The sequence below is a fragment of the Choloepus didactylus genome, chromosome 2 (genome assembly GCF_015220235.1).
Source record: "Choloepus didactylus isolate mChoDid1 chromosome 2, mChoDid1.pri, whole genome shotgun sequence".
NCBI classification, from domain to species: domain Eukaryota; kingdom Metazoa; phylum Chordata; class Mammalia; order Pilosa; family Megalonychidae; genus Choloepus; species Choloepus didactylus.
Window position 1 is genome coordinate 114,521,682 of NC_051308.1, and position 25,863 is coordinate 114,547,544.

Below are 25,863 nucleotides of genomic sequence, written 5' to 3' on the forward strand. Positions count from 1 at the left end.
CATTTCCATTGCCATAAGGAGAAACAGTAAGGAAAACAGGGTTAACAGGACTAAAACAGTTCCTAAAACCCGCAGGACAAACTCCATTAGATTTCAAAGCCTGAGAGTCATTAACAGAACAACATTGCATTCTTGGGGCTTGAGAGAGTGGGAGCCTAACCCTTCCCAAGGGCCTTTTTGGCAGCTGTTTTCTCTCCAAATGCTTGGGTGAGCGCTCCAACATATCCACACATTGGGGAGACCACCTTCTCGGCCCCACCTTCCTCAAACCTCGGGGAAGCTCCCGGATTCCCTTCCATCTCCGGGGCACACGCTCAACCCCTTCAGAACAGTGTGGTGGCAGCCAGGCTCTCCCCAATTCCCTGGGAATGTGCTCCACCCTCTTTGGGACCTCGGGTGGCAAAACTCTTCCAGAGCATCGAGGTGGAATGCCCACCCTCGACCTCCGGGGCAAACTCACCCTTTCCATGCGTGTGGGCCACTCCACTCTCCCAGCCCAAGGCCTCTTGACTCCAGACCTCAACCTCCATGGCTCTGTCTTTGAAGAAATTTTTCCTTCAGTTTGTTCCTTGTCTGTCACCTCCAGTCCAGACTGGCAATGGCTCTGTCTGTAAAGATCTCGCAAAAATTCTGTTGGCTTTGCATGAAGCATACAGGGGTCAAAGCCGTCAGACAATAGGACTTTCCACAAATCCTTTCTGGATAATTCCATCTCCAATCTTGGCTTGTACTGAAATGGCAGCTGGGTTCCATGTTTGGTTACATCCTCACATTGGGCTGTAGATTCTGGGATTCCACCCACTGGAAGCCCGTAATTTTCCAAGCCATCAACTTCTGGTTTCTTTGAACCAAAGAGTTCAGTTCTAAGTTTATCTCTCTCTGCTCGCATTTTACTATAAGCTGCAAGGAGAAGCCAGGATACATCCTCCACACGTAGTCTGGAGATCTCCTCAGCTAAGTATTCCAGGCTGTTGCTTCCAGATTCTTCCTTCCATCTGACACCAGGACTCAATTTTGCCAAATTCTCTGCCACTTTAAAACAAGGATCACCTTTCTTCCAGTTCACAACAACACATTGATCATCTCTGTTCAAGGCCTCGTCAGAAGTATCTTTAGAGTCCATATTTCCACAAACAGTCTCTTTAAAGCAGTTTTGGCCTTTTCTATCAAGCTCCTCACAACTCTTCCAGAAACTCCCCATTATCCATTTAAAAAGCCGTTCCAACATGTTTGGTATTTGCAAACTCAGCAGCAAAAGCACCCCACTTCCAATACCAAAATCTGTTCTAGTTTGCTAATGCTGCAGAATGCAAAACACCAGAGATGGATTGGCTTTTATAAAAAGGGGGTTTATTTGGCTACACAGTTACAGTCTTAAGGCCATAAAGTGTCCAAGGTAACACAGCAGTAATCGGGTACCTTCACTGGAGGATGGCCAATGGCGTCCGGAAAACCTCTGTTAGCTGGGAAGGCACGTGGCTGGCGTCTGCTCCAAAGTTCTGGTTTCAAAATGGCTTTCTCCCAGGACATTCCTCTCTAGCAAGCTTGCTCCTCTTCAAAACGTCACTCACAGCTGCACTGAGTTCCATCTCTGAGTCAGCACGTTTATATGGCTCCACTGATCAAGGCCCACCCTCAATGGGTGGGGCCACGCCTCCATGGAAATATCCCATCAGTTATCATCCATAGTTGGGTGGGGTGCATCTCCATGCAAACAACCTAATCCAAACATTCCAACTTAATCCCCACTATTATGTCTGCCCCACAAGATTGCATCAAAGAATATGGCTTTTTCTGGGGGACATAATACATTCAAACCGGCACACCATCTTAAAAATCTAACATTTATAATGTCATTTTATTTTATCAGTAAACTTGTATAAATGTAGGGAGAACATACCCAAGTAGAATAAAATTGTATGTTTGGTTCAAAAAGTTATCATAAAAACAAGAATAGGACTAGACTTTGTCACTGCATTTTTGCACCTGTATTTGCTTATTTCCTTTTAGAGGTTTAAAAAAATCTCTTTGTTTTCCTAATATCCTAAAATTATGAACAACCTCAAAAGCATCAAATTCTGGAAAATATACTACAGTTATTTAATTTGTCTCAAGCATAAATCCAGGAAAATTTTCCCATAGCTCTAGAGGACATTTTCCTTTACCTACTGAAATCTGGCAATTAGATTTTACTTAATTACCCCCATCCCAAGGCTGTAAATGTTTTAATAATGATTTGTTAACAATGGCTACCATTGCAAAAGTATTACTGGAAACAAATAATTTTAAATTGGGGAATTCCCTCAGAACATGGCCTACCCCCCAACATTTTCCCTGTGCCTACCATTTCTAATCTCCAGGCCCAATAGAAAGAATTCTAAAGCAAGCCTACATCTCCCTCATCTTTCTGCACCCAACCCGTCCCCCATGGCTGCCTTAACTGGTTCATTCATATTTGGCCTAGGTTTAAGAGGCCCTGGGGACATGGATAGGTGAGACAGAAAGAATGAGGTCTGGTCTGTTGATCTGGGTTTTAAAAGTTTTAAATGACGTCTGTGGGATTTAAGACCAATAAGGTAGCCTTAGTATTGATAAGAGTTCCTATGCCCTTCTTTTACTTGTTTCCAGTTATTAGATTTATTTCGCCTAAGATGTGACCCAGACAATCGGAAAAGTCTTTGCCGTTTCCCAAGGAAACCCTCTGCTGCCTTCATGAAAATCCAGGCAGAGATTTCTTTTTGTTACAGTAATTACCAGTACTAAAGCCTTGAACCTGGGTGACTAGAGGGTTTATTGGGCTTATTTGGCTGCTGTTTTAGGTAGGAAGGATTTCTCTTTCTTTTCAGGTTTTTTTTTTACCCTCCCAAATAGTTTTATCTATCTAGATTTTGGCCTGACCTTCACCAGCAGTTCTGTAAATTAATTAGTAAAGGTCTGAGTATTCTGGCTTATAAATTTAAATGAGCAGTAGAAGCTCACTTTTCCTAATTTCCGGGACTCCAGGAGCACTAATTTATAATATACATATATACTAATTTATATATAAATTTATATATATATATAAGCACTTATTTATTTTTTAAGCAATTTGAATACTTTGTTAATTTTTGTTAATTTGCTATTATCACCTGGAGGTATGAAAATATACAATGAACAGGCAGACAGATACAAAGTTAGACATATAAAAAAACAGAAACGTAGAAATATAAAACTCAGTAATTTGAACCCTACTTTTTCATTCTTTTCTGGTATGCTTGACTATTAGCCCAATTTGATTATAGGTTGCTAATATTGAAGTAACTAAGTTTTCTATTATCTTTGGGTCTTCTCTGTTGAGAGGGGTATTATTTTCCTAGTTATACAAATCTTGTGTGGAGAACAGAATATGCGTATATACAAGGGCTCTTGGGCCTCCCTGTTCATCTATTACTGTAACCACTTGCCAGAGGGGTAGAAATTTTGCCAGTAGCTCAACTGCTAGTTTTAGAGAACAGCCCTGGGCACACTGAGGACCCTGCCGGGAATGGGTGGGGGAGACCATTCAATTTGGCTCTTTTATCTCCAGTAAAGAGGTATACAAAGGAAGAGTTAATAAAGGCTCTATTGGATCTTCCAGACTTGAAACAGTGAGGAAAATTTCTTTTCTCCTTTAATATTGCAGGTAAAATTTTATATTTACTCGTTAACATTGACTTTTGAGAGAGACAAATAAAGGATCGAATATACATTATCACATCCCATTTTGCTTTCTTTTGCAGAACAAATCTAATTGTAATACAGTGAGGTTTTTTTCCTAGAGAACCATTTTCAGGCCATTTCTCTCTTGATTCTAAATCATATTGAAGCCAGACTATATCACAGAAATAAACTATTTTTTGTTTTTTCATAGGCTCACAGCTAAAACCTTTCCAATTTTTCAAAATACAGCTCAAAGGGCTGCATTCAGAAATGTTATTAGAATTAGAATTTTCCATTTTAAAGAGTTTAGTAATTAGTAACCAGTTAGGAATACCCAAACAAAATAAATGCAGTAACACACCAACTAACAATTTAAACAGAAACTTAATACTTACTATATTTAACATACCAATTAACAATTAAACAGACATTAAATACTTAGTTTCATTAAATCCTAATTAATTGTTGGATTACTTATCTTACAGTATATTTCAGGTGTATACTCAACAGACAGACTCGGGTCAGGGCTTTGAACCACATACAGAATGTATTCAGAAAACAGAAAGATGTAAAGGTGAGAGTAAGGAGGATCATTCTGGAAGCTGGGAGCTGGGACCTAGGGCCTCAAACCCAGGTCCGGGGGACTCAAACCCCCATAAGAACTTTCCAATCCACTTCTTCACTTGCCTAGTCAGATTTCCAGACCTAGAACTGGAAACTGTTTCTCCCTTTGAAGCTCTAAAGCACCAAACAGGCTGAAGTGCCAACAGGGCAGGGGAAAACCGGATTGCCAAGCTTCTAGACTAGCAGGTTCTAGCGGCTGCAAACAGCTCAGTTATGGTGCTTACCTGTCCTGTTAGGGCTCCAGAACTTCAGGCAGTCAGGCTCCTCATTCCTTAGGGACCCTTGATCCCACCAGTCACCAAACTGATACCAAACAAACATAGGGTTCTCTGCCCAATGTACTCAAATGACCAATTCCTCAGACACCAGGGTTTCTAAAGGAGAAAGAGTTTACTGCTAAGAACGAAGCAGGTGATCAGATGGCCTCTCAGCATAACAATCTGTCTCCCTGAATCTCAGGACTTTAGAGTTTTTTATGGATTCAAACAAGGGGAAATGGAGTTGTTGCCATTACAATAACAAGTACAAGCACAATTTACAAATGTAAAGAAGTGGAGCTAGGCTAGAACCAAGCTAGAAGAACCTTTACAATAACAAGTCAATGTTCTGGGTTGACTCAAGTTCCTCTATTAACATTAGGGGGTTGTCTTTGTGATTATAAAGCTCTAAAGTTGTAAAACAGGATAAGGGGGTAGAAGGCAGGGCCAGTCAGGAGGTTTTTACAATTTGCGATTGAGTGGGTTTCAGTAATTTCAGATATTTCCTTTAGGCTGTTCTACAATATACTAGAAAGTAAGAAAAAGGCATCTATATAAAGATACAGTAATCAAAATCATTTGTTAATTCTTAATTCTTGGTTATAAGAGCACAGATAATAGTAAAGTGCAGTAAAATAATTAGGAAATACATTTATAATTATTACAGATGTTTTAATATAATTAAACTATAAGTTTACATAACTTAATTTTGAATAATGACAGTGTTTAAGAAATGTCTTACAATATTCCTGAAGTTTTAACAATCAGCTCCCGTGAGTCTTTTTTTGTTTTGTTTGGCTTTGTCAGTGAGATTAGGTTATAAATTTACAGTTCTATGGCCACAAAAACATCCAAATTAAGGCAGCAAGAGAAAGATACCCTCTCTAAGGAAAGGCAGCTGGCATCTGGGGATCCTCTGTCACATGGGAAGGCACATAGAGACTCTGCTGGTCCTTCTCTCCAGGGTTCTGGTTTCAATGGCTTTCTCAGCTCCTGTGGGTCCTTGCTTATTTCTCCTGGGGGAGTTTCTCTTTAAACTCTCTGGGCTTTTACTCTCTTTTGTCTTCTTCACAAAGGAATATAGTAAAGGATTGAGACTCACCTTGAACGGGCTAGTGTTGCTGACAGGGTGGCGCAGGAATGAGACACAGACACAAAGTTAAGAATTAAGGGAGCAGGGGGCCCACTGCATCTCGTGCTAAGTGGACAATAATGCACCTTTGCTCCAGTTATTTATTTCAGAAGATCAGGGAGTATATGCTAAATGTCCTCAGGCATGGGAGAGCCCACCAGATACCTATGTTTACATCCTGTTGCATATCAGAAGGAACAATCTAGGTTTAGGACAATGGTAAACGTTGTCATCATAGTCACAAGACACATATCTTTACAGGGCGGGCCCGCATGGCGTTCCATGCAGGCCTGCGGCTTAGCGTTCCAAGCCACCACCCTAGACATGCCTCGGGCAACACGGAAGACTCGGTTTCCCACAGGCTAGGTCTTATCTCAATTGCAATACCCTAACCAAAAGGTCCCACCCAGACAATAGGTCTGCCTCCACAAAAATGGATTAAAAGATCATGGTCTTTTCTGGGGTACATAGCAGATTCAGACCAACACAACGTGTTTTGTGTTAAGTAGTTTTCTTTTTAATTCCTTTCTAAATTTTGGTGAAAATATTAAATGGTATTTTAAAAGAAGAGTATTTATGTATCATAAGATCCTACTTCTAAAATGTTTTTATTTATCCATGTTAGTGTTCATCCTTGCCATGAACATATATATTCTGATAATAATAGTTAAGAATCATAATTTTGTGTTCTAGATGTTTGCGTTAACATTCAAAGTTAATTTCTGATTGATTCAAATCTTTGTGTTTAGAACTGCCTGAAAAAAAACTAGAATGTGGCCAACATAACTAGATTTTCAGCAAAAATTGTTTGCTTTGTTGCTTACATATATGCAGGTATTGATCTATTGAATTAATTTCACTTCATATTACTTCTTACAAAATTCATCATTCAGCATACCCATGTCATTCCACCCTTTTCCATTGTTATCCTACATAATTTCAATAGTAAGTCTTGTTCAAAATATTGACTCTTTGCTGAATTTTGTGCTAAAGGGTCCACCCGTGAGTATTTAAAGCCACATTCAACATACCACTGACTTGGGAGCACTTTCCTTGTAAGGGGATGACATTTCTCAGGTAACTTCTAACTTCATGACTTCTATTGTTAGAAGGTCCTAGCAATAGGAAAATTTTATATACTGTTCTCGTTTGCTAATACTGGCAGAATGCAAAACACCAGAAATGGATTGGCTTTTATAAAAGGGGGTCTATTTGGTTATACAGTTACAGTCTTAAGGCCATAAAGTGTCCAAGGTAACACATCAGCAATCGGGTACTTCACTGGAGGATGGCCAATGGTGTCCAGAAAACCTCTGTTAGCTGGGAAGGCACGTGGCTGGTGTCTGCTCCAAAGTTCTGGTTTCAAAATGGCTTTCTTCCAGGACGTTCCTCTCTAGGCTGCAGTTCCTCAAAAATGTCACTCTTAGTTGCACTTGGGGTATTTGTCCTCTCTCAGCCTCTCTGGAGCAAGGGTCTCCTTTCAACAGCCGTCTTCAAACTGCAGTTCCTCTCTCAGCTTCTGGGCATTCTTCAGAGTGTCCCTCTTGGCTGTGTCTCCTCTTCAAAATGTCACTCTCAGCTGCACTGAGTTTCCCCTGTCCCTCAGCTCATTTATATGGCTCCAGTGACTCAACTCAGACCCACCCCGAATGGGTAGAGCAACATCTCCATGGAAATCATCCAATCAGAGTCATCACCCACAGCTGGGTGGGGCGCATCTCCACAGAAACACTCAAAGAATTACAGTCTAATCAACACCGATAACATCTGCCCACACAAGACTACATCAAAGATAATGGCGTTTGGGGGGACATTTAAACTGGCACATATACATTCTTTTTAGTACTCACAACAACCCTACTATTACATAGAAGAAACAGAGGCCACAGGTTCCTGCCTCTGGTAGGAATAGGAAAAAAGTTATAGATCATACGAGTGTTGTGAAGGAAAGAAAGGAAGGAATGTGGGAAATGGGGACTCCTTTTGAAAGGATGGAAGGGAAGATCTCCATAAGGAGTGACATTTGAGCTGACATGGGAAGGATGAGAAAATGGGGATGGGGGTGAGAGGGAGAAAGAGGAGTCGAGGAAACAAGAACAGAAGTCCTAAGGCAGGAGAAAGCCTGACACCCTCAAGGAACAAGGTGGGCAGGGCCGCTGGAGCCTATTGAGAGTGGGGGAGATGGGATGAGGGGCCAGGTTCCCTCCAGCACTGCAGGGGTTTGTATTTTATCCCAAGAATTATGGGAAGCCATTGGAGGATTTTAAACAAAGAAGAGACTTAATTGATTTACTGTTTTAAAGTATCACTCTGCTGTGGGAGAAAGGAGCATAGAGGAGTAAAAACGGGAAAGGGGTGATTAGAATGGAGATTGGAATTCTCTTGCAAATAGCCAGGAAGGAAATGACAGTGTCTTGGGACCAGGAGTAGTAGCAGATAAGGAGACAAGTAAATAGTTTCCAATTTTATTTTGGAACTAGAACTCTAGAAATTGCTGATGGATTGTTTTTGTTTTTTTTTTTTACATTAAGGGATTATTAATTTCATTAAGAGTGATAATGGCACTGTGATTATGTAAGAAAATATTCTTGTTTTTTAAATATATATATAAAAGTATTTAGGGGTGGGTGAAATGATGAGATATTTGGGATATGCTTTAAAGGAAGAGAGTAATAATTTTTAAAGGGAGAAAGGGATACATTAAACAAGTGTGGTAAATAGTTGATAATCCTTGTTATAATTGACAATGCACTTAAACAATAACTGTACTATTTTTTAACAGTAGTTACCTTTGTTACATTTGATGAAAGATTATTAAAATAGTTTTATCTATCATACATTGTTTACATTCGCTGCATTTTTCCCATTATTTTTCCTGATTATTACCACCTTGCATCAGTAGCTGATGGATTGTTTATGGGAGTTAAGGGAAAAGGCAGAATCAAGAATGTCTCCTAGGTTTTGGCTTAAGAAACTGGGTGTATGGTGGTGGTTTGGGTGGGGATGGGGGGAAGAAATTGGCATAATACTGGGAGAATCACTTAGGGAGCCAATTAATGTTATCCAGATATCAGCTGGAGGTTCCCTAATTCTTGAGACCTAGCTGAGACACCCTCAAACCCTATAACATAGCTCTATAGCCTGAGAAAAACTAGATCTTCTCTAGATTTATCTTTTTCCCAAGGGCTTTGGAGATCATCATTATTCTGCATTTCTGCCTTCTGTATCCTCATCTCCTACCTCCATTCACCCCTGTCAACTCTTCACACATTTTCTTTTTCTTTTTTTCATTTTTTAAAATTTGTGTTTGTTTTCTTTCATGGTACATTCATAACAAAACTAATGGCACGAGATGTAATGTCACAATCAATTTTAAGAGATGCTTTTTTTTACTCAGAGTGCCTTAAACTCTGAGTAAAAACGAAAGGTAATCAAAAAAATGCTATTATATAATTAATACTTTTTAGAAACAGCTTCTTGGCATTTGGGAATGTATAAACTTTTATGCTTGTCAAAGTCTTGTTATATTTTCTAAATGATTTCATGTCTTCACTGGAGTTCCAGTCAACAAGGTCACATTGTTCTTACCATATATAATGTAAAGAACATCTCTGATGTTATCCCAGGCCTAATGATTTTTAAATGGGACTAGAAATGGTACAGTTCTTTATTTCATGCATTTCCGTGACAGTGCCACTGTTGTGCTGTACAGTAGTACAATTTTATTCCCAATTAAAGCAGTGATTCATGACAGTTAAAAAAGAAAGAAAGAAAGAAAAAGAAACAGAAGCCAGAGGCCAGGAGCAATTAAACAGTACAAGGTGCTAATAAGTGTGTGTGGGGGTGGGGGCTTGAGGGTGGTGTTTGAACCTAGGTCTGATTCCAAAGCTAGGGATGGTCCCTTAGAAGTCATTCGTGAACCCACGCATCTTGCAAATGTTCCTATGATATTCTATTTGAAAAAAAAGTTTGGCTTAAGGACTTTAAGCTCTACCTAGGGCCTTAAGGGTCCTCTCTCAATAGGTGCACGCCTGAGGGGCAGGGGGAGATGTTAATTGTATAAAAGTTCTTTGCACCAAGGCGCTCAAATCAACACAATCAACCCGATTCCAGGGACGAGTCCATGTCTCAGAAGAACACTTTATTCATAAAACTACATTTCTGCACTTTAACCCGCACCACAGACTTAATATCTTCTGCGGGAAAGGTAACTACTTTGGAACCAGACAACCTCAAACTCAACCCGCGCGGGACAGGAAAGGTCCACCCACGGCGCGCTGGCGCAGGGGCTGGAGGGCGCTTCAGGGTCAGGGCAACAACAGAGGGCTTCGCTGGGGTGGGGTGCGGAACTTCCTGGGCCTGCCAGTCCTCCCGCAAGCCGCTCCCGGGAACGTCATCCCCCGCCCGCCCTCCCCGCTCACCCCACTTCCGTAGCCCTCTCGGCGCTTTGGCGTTATCCCGGAAATGGCTCCGAGCGCTCCTGGAGGGCGGAAGCGTATCCCAAACGAAAAAGCCGAGATGAAAAGTTAGGTGGCCGTCCCCTCCTCTCTCGCGGCCTGGAGGACCCGCCAGTTTCTCACCACTTCCGCCCTTCCCCCTTCTCAGGTTGGCTGAGCCGCCAGCATTTATGTGAGGGAATAGGCGGGTAGGTCAGGTTTGCTTTTTTTGCAGCGAAGGCGAAAGACGACCTTGAAGCCCGGAACTCGCGCTACACTTGGAGCCATGCTGAGGAGCTTCGCAGCGCGCCTCCGCGCGCTCGGGACTCTGCACCGAAATCGGGCAGTTCAGCTCCAGCCAGTGAGTGACCCTGAAGGAGCGGGGATGGGTGCCGGGATGCCGGGTGGCGGGTGAGGCAAGAGGAGCGAGATCTAAATCAGCAACAAGCCTACGATAACAGATAAATTTGTTTATCCATTTGTTCAACCAGCTGATCCAAGAATAAAAAGGATTGGTATTAAAAGGGGTCTCAGAAATCCTTCAGTCCTGAGAGTCAAAACATAGGAAATCAGTCAGAAATGTGAGTCATTTTCAAAGTTTTCTGCCGATATTTGGCTGTGGCCAGCAGGGAAGGGATCGCAGCTCCTGATAACAGAGAGGTTAAGTGATTAAAGCAGGGCCACACAGAACAGCATTCGGCAGAGCTGCGATCTGAACCCAGGTAGGCTCCAGAGTCCAGGCCCATAACCATTACGTTAAACTCGCACGGAAGAGCACTACCTCTTCCGGTGGTTTAATCCTGATTGTCTCTGACTTGTCTTATTTCTGGGAATGACTGCCAACTCGGGAATTGAGTAGAAAGCACAAGATGCTTGTCAATTAATCACACCCTTTCTAAGCCAGTTTTCTTACCTTTAAATATTATTATAAGATTAAATGAGATTCTAGTAAAGTGCTTAACACAGTGCCTGGCACATATTATTAAATATTGCCTGTTTTTCTATCCCTATGTTTTGCTTTATTGATTTATTCACTTAATGTTGATTAATCCCTAATAATATGCCAGACTTTATGAGTCGTGTATGATAGAAGTATGAGTAAGAAACATCCCTTTCCCTCAAGGAACTCACAGTCTAGTTAGGGAGAAAGGCGTGCAATTGCAAATTTAAAATATGTACTGTGTGCTATAATAAAGGACTGAGGTGACATGGGGGAAGAAATAGCTCTGTATTGAGCAGGAACTGAAAGAGGACTTTAGTAATTTACACAAGTATAGCATCTCTGTTAAACTGTTAAAGTGTTTAATTATATGCTGGTGCCTTGTACTATGTGTTGATTATGTTTAAGTATTCATATTTATAGGCTTTATAAGTCATGCTTTCTGTTTAGTAACTTAATTTTAAAAGGAGACACAAAAAAAGTCATAATCTTGCTTAACTCCCACTTTATAAGGATTAAGCAAGACCTTCCCTCTATTTGGGGCAACAAAAGGTAATGGTTATCCCTAACCTGTATCCCTCATATATAGTTTATACCTTATATATAGTATATCCTGTGACTTTACAGGTACCTTTATGGTAGGTCTCAAGTATTCTTAGTTCTCACCTCCTTAAACTGAAACTTTTGTTATTTTTATTTCCCACAACATCATGGTGTCCGTCTGGGGTTTCAGACTCAACATGCCCCAAACTAAAATTAATAGTTCCACCTGCCTTCCCTTCATGACATACACAGTAACAAAAACGTCCTTGTTCTTTTCCTTCCCTCCACCACAATCTTCAAAGCCACAACTCAATTCATCCAAGACTCTTCTATTTTCTCTTCCCACACAATCAGTCACTCCCCACAGCCTTTGGTTGCTATATCCTACAAATCTCTTTAGTCTTTTCTTCTCATCCTCTTGACCTAGTTCAGTTTCTGACCATATCTACTTGGACATCTGCCACAGTCTTTTAACTGGTTTCCCTACCATTGTTTCTCACACTTTTTCTTCGTCCATTACACTAGAAGGAACTTTCTACAACCTAAGTCAATGTTACTCGCTTGCGTAAAACTCCTTAAAACTCCCCATAATTGAAAAAAAAAGTTTCTTAAATATCATTTGAGTTCCACCTTCATGATTCCTGCCATAACTGCATTCTACCTGTACAATTTTCCTTTAAAGACTCCCTTTCTTTAATTAGCTTCATCCTAATTATTAGTAATAACATTTGTGAAATTAGAAGTGTGATGTGCTGTTTATGTCCTTTGACAATGTGCATTAAAAATATTTAACTATTAAAATAAAATCTTTGTCCTTGTGCCATCTAAAATCATCTTTCACACTGGCCTTTGTAAACACTGACTTAGAAGATGAAATCTAAGCCCTATATCAAGGCCATAGAGTCTCTGTGGCCTGTTCCCTTCTACTTTGCCATCCACAAATTACTGCTGTTCTTGTACTTTACCTCTATGAAGCCTGAAATCCTAGCAGTCCCCAACATGTCATATGGTTGTTTCATCACTCTTACCTTTGCTTGGAGCAGCCCTCCCCATTCTCTCCTTAAGAAATCAGCTCCACCAGTCCTCACCTTTTTGCAGTATTCCCTGAAAGTCACTCCTTCTGTGTCTGTATCTACTGCTGTAGCATTTTTCACTTTTGTGAGTACAAGCACTGAGGGCAGGGTCTGGATCTTCTCTCTTTTTCTTCCTATCCCTGGCACAGTCAAAGCATCTAGTAGGTGTTCAGAAAGGCTTATTGGATTTAGCTGAATCCCCGATTTTGAAAGTTAAAATCAGGTAGGAGAGCACACAGTTGGGAGAGGTCATTCTAATTCCTAAAAGTCTTCAAGTAGCTCTACTTCACTGGTCCATAAAAGGATTCTGTAACTGAGAGACCTATGGAAGAATGGCAGAGCCCAAATTCACAACTCCAAAGCCCACACACACAATTCTGCCTCTCAGCTTGCATGTATTGATCAGTACTTATTCATTTGTGACTAACTGTGTCTGGTCACTCCCAGAATTCATGCAGAGTAAGCCCAGGGCACTTTCTGGGGTGCCTGTAGGTCAGTTCCAGTCTATTGGGTGGCAACTAGAAAGACTGAACCAGGACACTCATCTCTGGTTTGCCCTCCCAGAACTGGCCTGTAGACTGAAGCAGCTTGCAGACAATTAAAGCGGTGTTAGAAACCATTAAATCAGAGTGGCCTGGGGTAAAGATTACTGGCTTTAAAGCATACAACGGAGCACTGAGGAATGGGAAAAGTTTTTTTATAAGGCGTAGAGAGGGCATTCTGTTTCCAAAGGCCACAATTCCGTAAACAGGAGAATTCCTATGACACAAGCCCAGGACAAGACAGAATCTCAGACCTGAAACAACCTTATATTCTTTCACCTGAGGCTTATCTTCTTGATAGAAGAGCTAAACTCTGAAGGAGAGCACCGCCAATGTAAAAACGATTTGCAAACACCGTTAAATGTGTTTTGGGCATTGGTTGTTTTTTTTTGTTTTTGTTTTTAATGTAATTTTATTGCGATATATTCACACACTGTACAATCATCCAAAGTATAAAACAGTTGTTTACAGTATCATCATATAGTTGTGCAATCATCACCAGTCAATTTTTGAACATTTTCATTACTTCAAAAAATTAAAAGAATAAAAATAAAAGTAAAAAGAACATGCGAAACGTCCCATATCTCCCTCCTCCATATTATTCATTTACTTTTTGTCCCCATTTTTTCCTACTTATTTGTCCATACACTGGGTAAAGGGAGTGTGAGCCATAAGGTTTTCACAATCAAACGGTCACACCATATAAGCTATATAGTTATATGATTGCCTTCAAGAATCAGGGATACTGGATTGCAACTCAACAATTTCAGATATTTCCTTCTAACTATTCTAATAAACTAAAAACTAAAAAGGGATATCTATATAACACATAAAAGTTACCTCCAGAATGACCTCTCGACTCCATTTGAAATCTCTCAGCCATTGAAACTTTATTTTGTTTCAATTCTCCTCCCCATTTTGATCCAAAAGGCTTTCTCAGTCACAGGATGCAGAGTCCAGGCTCATTCCCGGGAGTCACGTTCCACATTGCCGGGGCTATGTTTACCCCTGGGGGTCATGTCCCACGTAGGAACGGTGGTGAGTTTACCTGCCAAGTTGGCTTAGAGAGGCCACATCTGAGCAACAGAAGAGGCCCTCTGGGGGTGACTCCTAGGCACAATTGTGGGTAGGATTAGCCTCTCCTTGGCAGTATCAAGCTTTGTAAGGGCAAGTCCCAAGAATGAAGTCTCAGCTTGCTAAGCTGGTGGCCCCCACTGCTTGCAAGAATATCAGAAATTCCCCAGCTGGGGAAGTTTAGTATTTCCACATTTTTCCACAGTCCCTCAAGGTAGCTTTGTGAATACTTTCTATTCTCTGCCCAAATTACTCTGGGTTCTATCGGGGCTTCATGCTAAGCTGTTCAAACCAACAAGGTCTCACTCCGTAGTCAAGTTTCCATGTAATTATGCATTTGAGTAAACTAACTATACAAGTTAAATTATATAGTGTATTACAGAAAATATAGATTTTGCACCATATAACCATCTCTTTCTTTGGGCCCACACAGAAGTCAAAGTTTTAAAACATGGTTAGTATCATCCTGTACCCTTGAGTCAGATCTGCCCCGATCTAAACCAAGTCTATTTTGTTTATATCTCCAATTGAAGTCTGATCTCCTTTATAGCTTCATGGGGCAATGTCATGGGGCATTGCTGACACTCACAACTGCCAATTTCTGGCTCTGAGTCCCAGGTGCCACACAGATACCCGAAGCTCCAGGGACCAACCACATCACACACAAACAGCTCAGAATCTCAAAATTTAGAAATAACTGTTACAACTCATGAATAAATGTGACTGCTATAAGAGCTTACAATCTAGAAACCTTTATATAAGCTTTCCCTTTATAGCCTATGTTCCCAGATTCAATTCTCAAAAGAGTTTTCACATTAATAGTCTATATTAGTGAGACATTATAATGTTTGTCTTTTCATTTCTGGCTTATTTCACTCAACCTACTGTCCTCACAGTCCCTTTGCTTTGTTTTATCTCTTCTATTGTGCCTTCATTCCCATAAGTTTTGCCATTTGTTTTTTCAAGCTTACAAATTTTTCCTTATGATCGCCTAGTGTCTTCTTTATATCCTTTATCTCTGTTGTCACATTCACTCTCACCTCATTGATTTGATTTAAGATTTGTTTGAACATCTATAATTAGTTGTTTCAGTTCCTGAATCTCAGTTGAAATGTTGGATTCCTCCTTTGGGCCATATCTTCCCGTTTCCTGATGTGACTAGTGATTTTCTGCTGTCTTGGTGTGTGGTTTTCTTGATTGATTTACTCTGGAGGTTGTTTTCTCTCTTTTGCATAAGGTTTTCTTGTTGGTTGACTTTGATCTCTATCTTTCCTTTGTTTCTCTCTGTGGCCAGTTGTCAGATTGGCTCCCTCCCACCCCAGTCTCCTGCCTACCACGGGGATGGGAGGTAGGCACTAGGCAACCCAGCAAGGTCACTGTGTGTGCTAATACAAATCTGTTGGCTTCCAGTGGTGCTCTGTTTTCCACCAGCTAGCAGGACCTGGGTTTGTTTTGGGTCCCTGCTTTAACAGTTGGGTCTTCCCTATTTCTCAGCCAAAATAGGGCCGGGTTCCTATATAGACCAGTTTCTGTGTTCCTAAGAAAGGGTCCTTGCACTTGCTGACTGTCCAGCAGATGGCGCAGTTCAGTAACTTAATCGTCCTCAGAGGCTGCTCTGCCTTGGAGCCCACCACCAGCTGCTCCTTCCCTCAAGGGTGGGGAGGGGCTTTCAGACCCTGGGTTGGAAATGCATCTCTGTCCACGTTTTCTCAGTTTCTTTGTCCCTCACTGATCTGGACCTTGAAATATCCTCCCCTGTTCTCCAGCTCTTCAAACAGTGAGGGTATTTTTCACTGCTGTGAGATTTTGAAATCTGTGTCTCCAGTGGGAGGGGTCGTGTCTGCCATTTCTGTGCCTTTCCCACATGGAGACCGAGTGAAGGGGAGGGGAGAGGACCAGCTGGTCTGGGAAGGAAATTCTTACCTGATATTTCTTCTCTTTCTTCAGTTTGGCATTTGCAGGGTCTTACTCCAGTCTATATCCTCCTCCAGAGTTTCAAACAATTCAGAATTGTCCTTTTTTTCATTGAATCTCTGGAGAGAAATTGTCAGTAGTTGTTTACGTCGCCACGTTGATGATGTCACCCCCTGGTTTGTTTTTGTTAGCTCTTGGTACTAAAGGAAATCTCTGTCATATTACCAGCTGGACACAAACTTAAGGAACAGATAGCACAGAGACTAAATCTCAGAGTTAACACATTAAGTTATTAAAATGTACAATATGCAGCAAAAGACTGGAAGACAAAGAAAATCATGGCCCATCCAAAGGAAAAAAGATGAATAGTCAAAATACATTATGGAAGAAGACCACACTTTGGACATACCAGACAAAAGACTTTTAAAAAAAAAAATGTCTTCAATATATGCAAAGAGATGAAGAAAAACACAGAGAAAGAACTAAAGGATATCAGGGAAACAATGAATGAACAATATGAGAATCTCAGAAATGATGTAGAAATTTTTAAAAGTAACCAGACAGAGATACTGAAGTAAAGACCTCAATAACTGAAGTTTTAAAGAAAACTCCCTACGAATAGAATCAGGAGGTTGTCCTGGAGGTTACTCCTACGCAAGCTTCACCTAGATTTGACAAATGACCACAATATGTTAAGCCCAAGTCAACAGTAGTCCCAAAAACCTTAAAGAATACATGGATCCCTATCTGAGACTCTATTAAAGTTTCACTCACTAAGTTTATTCATCAGAAACTTAAATCCTTCAGAGTGCTCCTATGCTAGCTAAGTCCCAAAACCCAGAGGCAATAGCCTCTTCAAGAACATCAACTGGATGTGACCCTTTGCTCATAAAGTTGACACTCCTTTTCAACATGAACAGGTTAGGGTGGTCGCTGCCTAGACATCCCTGAAGATCGGGAAAGTGATTAAACTAGAGGAAGGAGTAGCAACAGACAAGATGGAATTTAACAAAGGATTATGAATACTGAATCTTTATATAATTTTCTTTTTCTTAGTTGCTAGAATATTTAAAATGTTAGAAGAAATAATTGAAGTGGTGGAACTGTAACCCATAGTATCCTTTGAAATTTGTTCTATAGCTACTTGTTAAATTACAATTTGAAAGCTATACCTTTTTGTATATATGTTACATTTCACAGTAAGGAAATAACTGAAACTTTGGTACTATAACTCATAATAGCTTTGGAAATTTTCTGTATATCTGCTTGTTAAATCATGCTTTGAAAGATATTACCTATTTGTATATATATATCATAATAACGAAATAACTGAAACTGTGGAGTTGTAACCTATCATATTCTTTGAAATTTGCTCTCTAACTATTTGTTAAATTGCACTTGGAAAGAAAATAAAAAAACCCTCCCTAGAGGGTTTCAACAACAGATTATAGATGGCAGAAGAATCCGTGAACTTGAAGATAAGAAAATTGAAATGATTCAGGCTGAGGAGCAGAATAAAGAAGTGAACAGATGCAACTAGGTGAATGGACCTTGAGGACAGTATGTTGAGGGAAATAACCCAGAATTAAAAGACAAACATAATACCTCACTAATATGGACTAACAATAATGTGCAAACTCTGATAATTGAATCTGGGAGCATAGGTTATCAGGGGAAGGCTTACTGTCAAGGTTCCAAGATTGTAAGTTTTTACAGCAGTCACATCTATTCATGAGTTGTAATAGTTCTGTCTAAATTCTGAGATGCTAAGCTGTTTGTGTGTGACGTGGTCGGTCCCTGGAGCTTCAGGTGTCTTTGTGGCACCTGGGCCTCAGAGCCAGAGTTTGGCAGCTGTGAGTGTTGGCATTGCCCTGTGCAGCAGCTGTTAAAGAGGCTGAAAAGGAGATGATAGACTTCGTTTGGAGATATGAACGAAATGGACTTGGTAGAGATTGGGGTAAATCAGAGTAAAGGGTAGAGGTTGATATTAACTGTGTTTTAAAACTTCAGCTCTGTGTGGGACCAAAGGAAGAAATATTTATTTGGTGCAAAACTGATATTTTCTGTATACACTATATAATTTAACTAGTATGGTCAGTTTACTCAAACACCGTAATTACCATGGAACCTTGAATAGAGAATGAGATCAGTTGGTTTGTACAGGTTAGTGTGAATCCCCAAAACATCCCAGAGCAATTTGGGCAGAGAATAAAAAATATATGCAATGTCCCCTTGAGGGACTGGGGGAAAATGTGGAAATATTAAACTTCCCCAGGTGTGGAATTTCTGATATTCTTGCAAACGTTGGGGACTACCAGTTTAGTAGGTCAAGCCCTCGTTCATGGGGTTTGTCCTTATGTAGCTTGTCACTGCAAAGGAGAGGCTAAGCCTACTTATAATTGTGCCTGAGAGTCACCTCCAGAGAGCCTCTTTTGTTTCTCAGATGTGGCCTCGCTTTCTCTAAGCCAACTTGGCAGGTAAACTCACTGCCTTCTCCCCTACGTGGGATATGGCTCCCAGGGGTATAAATCTCCCTGGCAACGTGGGACATGACTCCCAGGAATGAGCCTGGCCCTGGTATTGTGGGATCAAGAAAGTCTTCTTGACCAAAAGGGGGAAGAAAAATGAAACAAAATAGTTTCAGTGGCTGATAGATTTCAAATGGAGTTGAGAGGTCATTCTGGAGGTAACTCTTAGGCATTATATAGATATCTGTTTTTAGTTTTAAATTTATTAGAATAGCTAGAAGGAAATATCTGAAACTGTTGAAATGCAATCCAGTGTCCTTGAGTCTTGAAAGCGATTGTATAACTATAAAGGTTACATGGTATGAATTTACGATTGTGAAAACCTTATGGTCCACACTCCATTTATACAGTGTATGGACAAATGAGTAGAAAAATAGGGGACAAAAAGTAAATGAATAATATGGGTATGGGATGTTTTGGGTATTCGTTTTTACTTTTATTTTTGTTTTTTTGGTGTAATGAAAATGCTCAAAAATTGATTGTGGTGATGAATGCACAACTGTATGATGATACTGTGAACAGTTGTACACTTTGGATGATTGTATGATATGTGAATATATTTCAATAAAATTGCATTAAAAAAAAAAAAGTGAATAGAGCCTAAGAGTCCTGTGGGACACCATCAGGCATACCATTATACACATTATGAGAGTCTCAGAAGGAAAAGAAAAAGAGAAAGGGGCAAAAGGAATATTCAAAGAAATAATGGCTGAAAACTTCCCACATTTAATGAAAGAGATGAATATACATATTCAAAAATCCCAGTGAACCCCCAAACAGGATAAACTTGAAGGGAACCACAACCAGACACATGGTAGTCCAACTGTCCGATGCCAAGGACAGGGAGAGTTTCTGAAAGCTGCAAGAGAAAAGCAATGTGTTACATACAAGGGAGCCAAAAAAAAAAAAAAAAAAAAGATTAAATGCCAATTTCTCATCAGAAACCATGGAGGAAAGAAGTCAGCAGGACAAAATATTTAAAGTGCAGAAAGAAAATAATTGCTAACGGTTCTGAGTTGCTAAAGCTGCTGAAATACAAAATCCCAGAAATGGATTGGCTTTCATGAAGGGTGTTTATTAAGTTACAAATTTATAGTTCTAAGACCATGAAAGTGTCCAAATTAAGGCATCAAGAGGTACATATCTTCTTTGAGGAAAAGGCTGATAGTGTCCAGAACACCTCTGTCATCTAGGAAGGCATGTGGCTGGTGTCTGCTGGTCCTTTGCTCGTGGTCTGCATGGTTTTCAGCTTTTGATTCCAGTGGCCTTCTCCTTAAGCATCTGTGAGTTCTCACTTAGCTCCTCCTGGGTAAACTCTGGACTTCATCTCTTAGCATAGCATCTCCAAATGTCTGGGTCTGTGTCGGCTGTGAGGCTCTGGGCATTTTCTATCTGAGCTTTCTTCAAAATGTCTCTGCCTTTTATCCTGTCATAGAGAGCGCCTGTAAACTAATTAAGACCCACCTTGAATGGGTGGGGTCACACCTCCATGGAAAAAAAAATCTAATCAAAAGCTCCCATCCACAAGGGGTCTGCCCCCACAAGGTTGCATTAAAAAACGTGGCTTTTTATGGGGTACGTAACAGATTCAAACCAGCACACCAACTGAAGATTTTGTATCTGGCGAGACTATCTCTCAAAAATGAGGGAGAGATTAAGAAATTCCCAGATAAACAAAAGCTGAGGAAATTTCTCACCACTAGACCTGCCCTACATGCAGTGCTAAAAGGAGTTTTTCAGACTAAAAGGAAAGGACACTAGACAGTGGATCAAAGCAGCATAAAGAAATATAACTCTCCAGTAAAAGTAACCATATGGGCAATTATAAATGCCAGTATTGTATTGATTGATATGTAATTCCACTTTTTTAAAAAACTTCTTACAGGTTTTAAAATGCAAATGCATTAAAAATAATGATAAATAAAGGGAAAAAAGGTAGTGTAATAAATCTATGGTTTTGGACATACAGTGCATAAAGATATAATTTGTAACAGGTATGACAAAAAGGTAGGTGGACAGAGGGACATAGGAATAGTGTTTATGTATGCTATTGAAGTTAAGCTGGTATCAAATCAAATGTGATTGTTAAAGATTTAGGATGTTAACTGTAAGCCCCATGGTAACCTCAAAGAAATTATCTGAAAAATACATACCGAAGGAATAAAGAAGGGACTCGAAATGGTACACTACCAGAATTTCAAATAAATATGAAGCTAAGTATTAACAGAAAATTTAGGGAAATAATGGTATAAGACTTTCAAAGCCCATGTAGCACAATGGCAGAAGAAAGTACCACATTACCAGTAGTTACTTTAAATGTAAATGAAGTAAACTCTCCAATGAAAAGGCAGAGACCAGCAGAATGGATTAAAAAAAGCATGACCCAACTATATGCTATTTACAAGAGACTCACCTTAAATTCAAAGACACAAGTAGGCTGAAATTGGCAGGATAGGGAAATATATATATTCCATGCAAATAGTAACCATGAGAAAGCTGGGGTAGCTATATTAATTTCAGATAAAATAGACTCTAGGTCAAAAACTGTTACAAGAGGCAAAGAAGGAGACTATATAGTGATAAAGGACTCCAGTCAGCAAGAAGACCAACAATTGTAAATATATGTGCACCGAACTGCAGAGCCCCAAAATATATGACAGATTTGAAGGGAGAAATAGATGGTTCTACATGAGTAATAGGAACTTCAATAGACTACTGTCAATAATGGACAGACCATACAGACAGAAGATCAGCAAGGAAATAGAAGACTTTAACAGTACTAAAACCAGCTAGACCTAACAGTGCACATGTATTATTCTCCAGGATAGAGCACGTTAGGTCACCAAACAAGTCTCAATAAATTTAAAAACATTGAAATCACATAATGTATCTTCTCTAACCACAAAAGAATGAAGCTAGAAATCAGTAACATGGGGAGAACTGGAAAATTCATACACATGTGGAAATTAAACAACACACTCTTAAACAACCAATGGGTCAAAGAAGTCACAAGGGAAGTTACGAATATCTTGAGGGAAATGAAAATGAAAACAATATACCAAAACTTGGATGCAGCAAAGGCAGTGCTGAGAGAAATCTATAGTTCTAAATGCCTACATTAAAAAAGAACTAAGTGCTTGCTTCAGTGGCACATAGACTATATTTGGAACACTACAGAGAATATTATCATGGCCCCTTGCACAAGGATGCCGTGCAAATTCATGAAGTGTTCCATATTTCAAAAAAAAAAAAGAGAGAACAAAGATCTCAAATCAGATATCTAACCTAATGACTGGAGGAACTAGGAAAAGAAGAGTAAACTAAGCCCAAAGTGAGCAAAAGGAAGGAGATAACAAAGATTAGAGTGGAGAGAAATGAAATGAAATAAAGAATAAAAAAAAAAATGGAGAACCAACAAAACCAGAAGTTGGTACTTTGAAAAGATCAATTAAATTGGCAGACCTTTAGCTAGACTGACAAATAAAGAGAGAGGACACAAAAAGCTAAAATCATAAATGAAAAGGGGACATTACTGCCAATCCCACAGAAATAAAAAGGATTATAAGATGATACTATCAACAGCTGTACAAGTTAGATAACCTAAATGAAATGTACAAATTCCAAGAAACACAAGCGACCTACACTAACTCAGATAGTAAAGGAAGCTCTCATCAGACTAATATTAACTAAAGAGATTGAGTCAGTAATCAAAAACCTCCCAACAGGAAGAGCCCAAGACCAGAGAGCTTCACAGGGAAGTTTACCAAACATTCCAAGAAGAGTTAACACCAATCTTGTTCACATTCCTCCAAAAAATTGAAGAGAAAGACAAACTTCCTAACTCATTTTATGAAGCCAACATCACCCTCATACCAAAAACTAGATAAAGATACCACAAGAAAGAAAATTACAGACTAATATCCCTTATGAATATAGACACAAAAATCCTCAGCAAAATACTAGCAAACTGAATCCAATAGCACATTAAAAGGATTGTATACCATGATCAAGTGGGATTTATCCCAGGTATGCAAGGGTGGTTCAACCCAAGGAAATCAATTAATGTAATACACGGCATTAACAGAATGAAGAAACAAAAACACATGATCATCTCAGTTGATGCAGAAAAGGCATTTGACAAAATCCAGCACCCCTTCTTGATAAAAACACTCAGAAAACTAGGAACTGAAGGAGACTTCCTCGATGTGATAAACGGCATATATGAAAAACCCACAGCTGACATCTTACTCAGTGATGGAAGACTGACAGCTTTCCCCCTAAGATCAGGAACAAGACAAGGATGGCCACTGTCACCATTGTTATTTAACATTGTACTGGAAGTTCTAGCCAGTGCAGTTGCTCAAGAAAAAGAAATAAAAGGCATCCAAATTGGAAAACAAAAGGTAAAACTTTCCCCATCTGCAGATGACATGATCCTATATGTTGAAAAATCCACAATATAGCAGTAAGAGCCAATAAATGAATTCAGCAAAGTGGCAGGGTACATGAGCAACATGCAATAATCAATATTGTTTCTACACATTAGTAATGAACAATCTGAAGAAAAAATCATTTAAGTTATCTACTACAAAATATTGCTGAAAGAAATGAAAGACAACCTACATAAATGGGAGATGCTCTGTGTTCGTGGATTGGAAGACTAAATATTTTAAGATGTCAGTTTTACCCAAAGCACTTAACAGATTCAACACAATCTCAGGTTTCCCGGGGGCGAGGGGATTGTAGAGAATGGGGAGTTAATGCTTAATTGGTACAGTTTCTGTTTGGGGTTATGAAAAGTTTTGATAATGGATTGGTGATGGTAGCACAATCATGTGGATGTAATTAATGCCATTGAATTGTTTATTTGAATATGGTTAAAAGGAAAAATTGTAGGTTGTATATATGTTACAAGAATAAAAATTTTTAAAAACCATGGAACTGTACAACAAAAACAGTGAGCCCTAATGTAATCTATGGATCACCATAGTTAATAGTACAATTATAACTGTTCTTCCATCAGTTTTAACAAAGATGCCACATTAATGCAAAGTTTTAATAAGGAAAACTGTAAGAGTGGGGGTATATGGGACTCTGTACTTTTTACATGACTTTTCTGTCTACCTACAACTTCTCTAATTAAAAAAAAAAAAATAGTTAACAACAACAAAAAAAGATTCAAGTCAAAGAACTCCTCCCTGAACCCTTAATCTGAGATGAAGACTTTGCCCCTGTGCTCTATCTTCTAGTGCTTGCCTCACTGGTAGTACTTTTCACATGAGGATAACATCTTTCCTTCATCTCTCTTTATTTCCAATGCTTGGCTCACTTGAAAAAAAGAGTGGAATCAGGAGGCCTGGGCTCAACATTGGCTCTGCCAATAGGTAGATGGATGACATTGAGCACATCACTTACCTTCTCTAAATCTCCCATTTTCTCCCAAGAAGTTTGGACCACGTGATCCCTGAAACTTCCTTTCATTCCTAAATGATAAGCTTCTGATGGGAAAAAAAAACAGGAAGAGAGTCTTGGAACATAGAGGGGTTTGTTATGAAGTAGGATGCACTTTCTATTACTCTTCTTTTTCTCTTTTCTTTTAGAGGTCATTTTCTTCTGAAGAGTTCATTTGGAAGGACCATTCTCTTCCCAAACCTAGCTGGAGCAAGGACATAAAGCTCCTCTTTGACAAATTCATGAAGAAATGTGAAGACGGCTCCTGGGAACGTTTGCCTTCATATAACTCTTTGTTTCATAAAAGGGTTCAAGAAGTCAAAACCTTCTTTCCTGGTAGGAATTCATTTTTGGTTTTATCTCCTTTTAAATAGAAATAATAATGCCTGTCTTTATCTGCCATTTAAAAAAGTGCTATAATGCGTGATTAGGCTCTATGCATTAAAAGAAAACAAAACAAAACTTGTAGCAACCTGCCATTATGAAAATGCAAAAATTTTACCATTCTTTCAGATAAGTGCTCACCCCCAAGGGATGTCCATTTTTTTAAGGAAAGATCTGTGACTTTCATAAGATTCTCAAAGGCATCAGTGACCTAAAAATGTTAGGAACTGCCAGTATAGAGTTTGACAAACATGGGTAGTTATTGAAACAAATAGCTTAATTGGGTAAATCAAGATAACTAAACAGAATCTGAGGGTTGAGACCCAGAAGATCATCTAGTCTGGTAGCAAGGGGCCACCAGAATCACTTAAGGGAGCTTCTTAGTCTCCACTGCTTCTTCCTGCTCTTCCCCTCCCCCCCCCCTTGAGAATAACTGGCCCTCTTACATATACAAATATTTATTGACCACCTACTGTGTGGCAGGCATAGTGCTAGGCATGAGGGTATAGTGATAAAGAAAACAGATGAGGTACCCCACTCTCTAAAGTGAGGCAACCTCCTTATTAAGCCACTGCTGTTGAGGGGACATTCTGCTTCTTTCCTGTTAGGGATGAACTGTCCATACTGTAAGCAGAGGCCAAGCCTTCATTTGTGCACTCTATCCCATCACTTTTGTCCTTCTTAGGATATCCCACTCTGCTAGATCTTTCCCATCAGCATGCAAGTATGCCATCACTACTTTTTTATCCTCCTAGTCTCTTGAACCCACTCCAGTCAGACTCTCATCACCACCCATCAAAACGACTATTTTCAAAGGCACCAGTCGCCTTCACCTTGCTAAATCCAGTAACTCCTCTCAGATTTTGGCATAGCCAGTGACTCCTTTCTCCTTGAACTTGGCCTCCAGGGCACCGCATTTTCCTATTTGACTGATCCCTCCTTTTCAGTTTCTTTGGCCAGTTCCGCCTCATCCTCTCAAATTCTTACTGTTAGGGTGCCCCCAAATCTCAGTCCTTAGTACCCCTTTCTTCTCTATACTCCATGAGTAATCTCATCGAGCCTTACCATCCAAAAGCTGACAACTTCCTAATTTAATGGTTGAAATTTAGTACCTCGGTTCAAATTTTCTTTCCAAGCTGTGTGACCTTTGGCAAGTTACCTAACCTTCTGTGTCTCATTTTCCTCATGGTAATCGAATATCTGGTGAATGAATGAATGAAACAAAAGTATATCTACCTTAACCAAGAGAACTGGTAGTGTACATAAATTTCTTTATAGAATCTCCAA

The 25,863-nt window shown here is 39.7% G+C and overlaps 1 protein-coding gene and 1 non-coding gene across 2 annotated transcripts in view; both read left to right on the forward strand.

Moving 5' to 3' along the window:
* Positions 1-10,126: 10,126 nt before the first annotated feature.
* Positions 10,127-25,863, forward strand: part of THEM4 (thioesterase superfamily member 4) — a 29,658-nt gene continuing 13,921 nt past the window's right edge. The window contains exons 1-2 of the mRNA XM_037825962.1: positions 10,127-10,488; positions 24,342-24,528. Of these exons, the coding sequence (XP_037681890.1) occupies positions 10,414-10,488; positions 24,342-24,528 (262 nt within the window). The 5' untranslated portion in view covers positions 10,127-10,413. The remainder of the gene's footprint in view (positions 10,489-24,341; positions 24,529-25,863) is intronic.
* On the forward strand, positions 21,875-21,982 carry LOC119528302. The gene has a single exon (XR_005215615.1). It is a non-coding gene; the product is annotated as a U6 spliceosomal RNA (small nuclear RNA).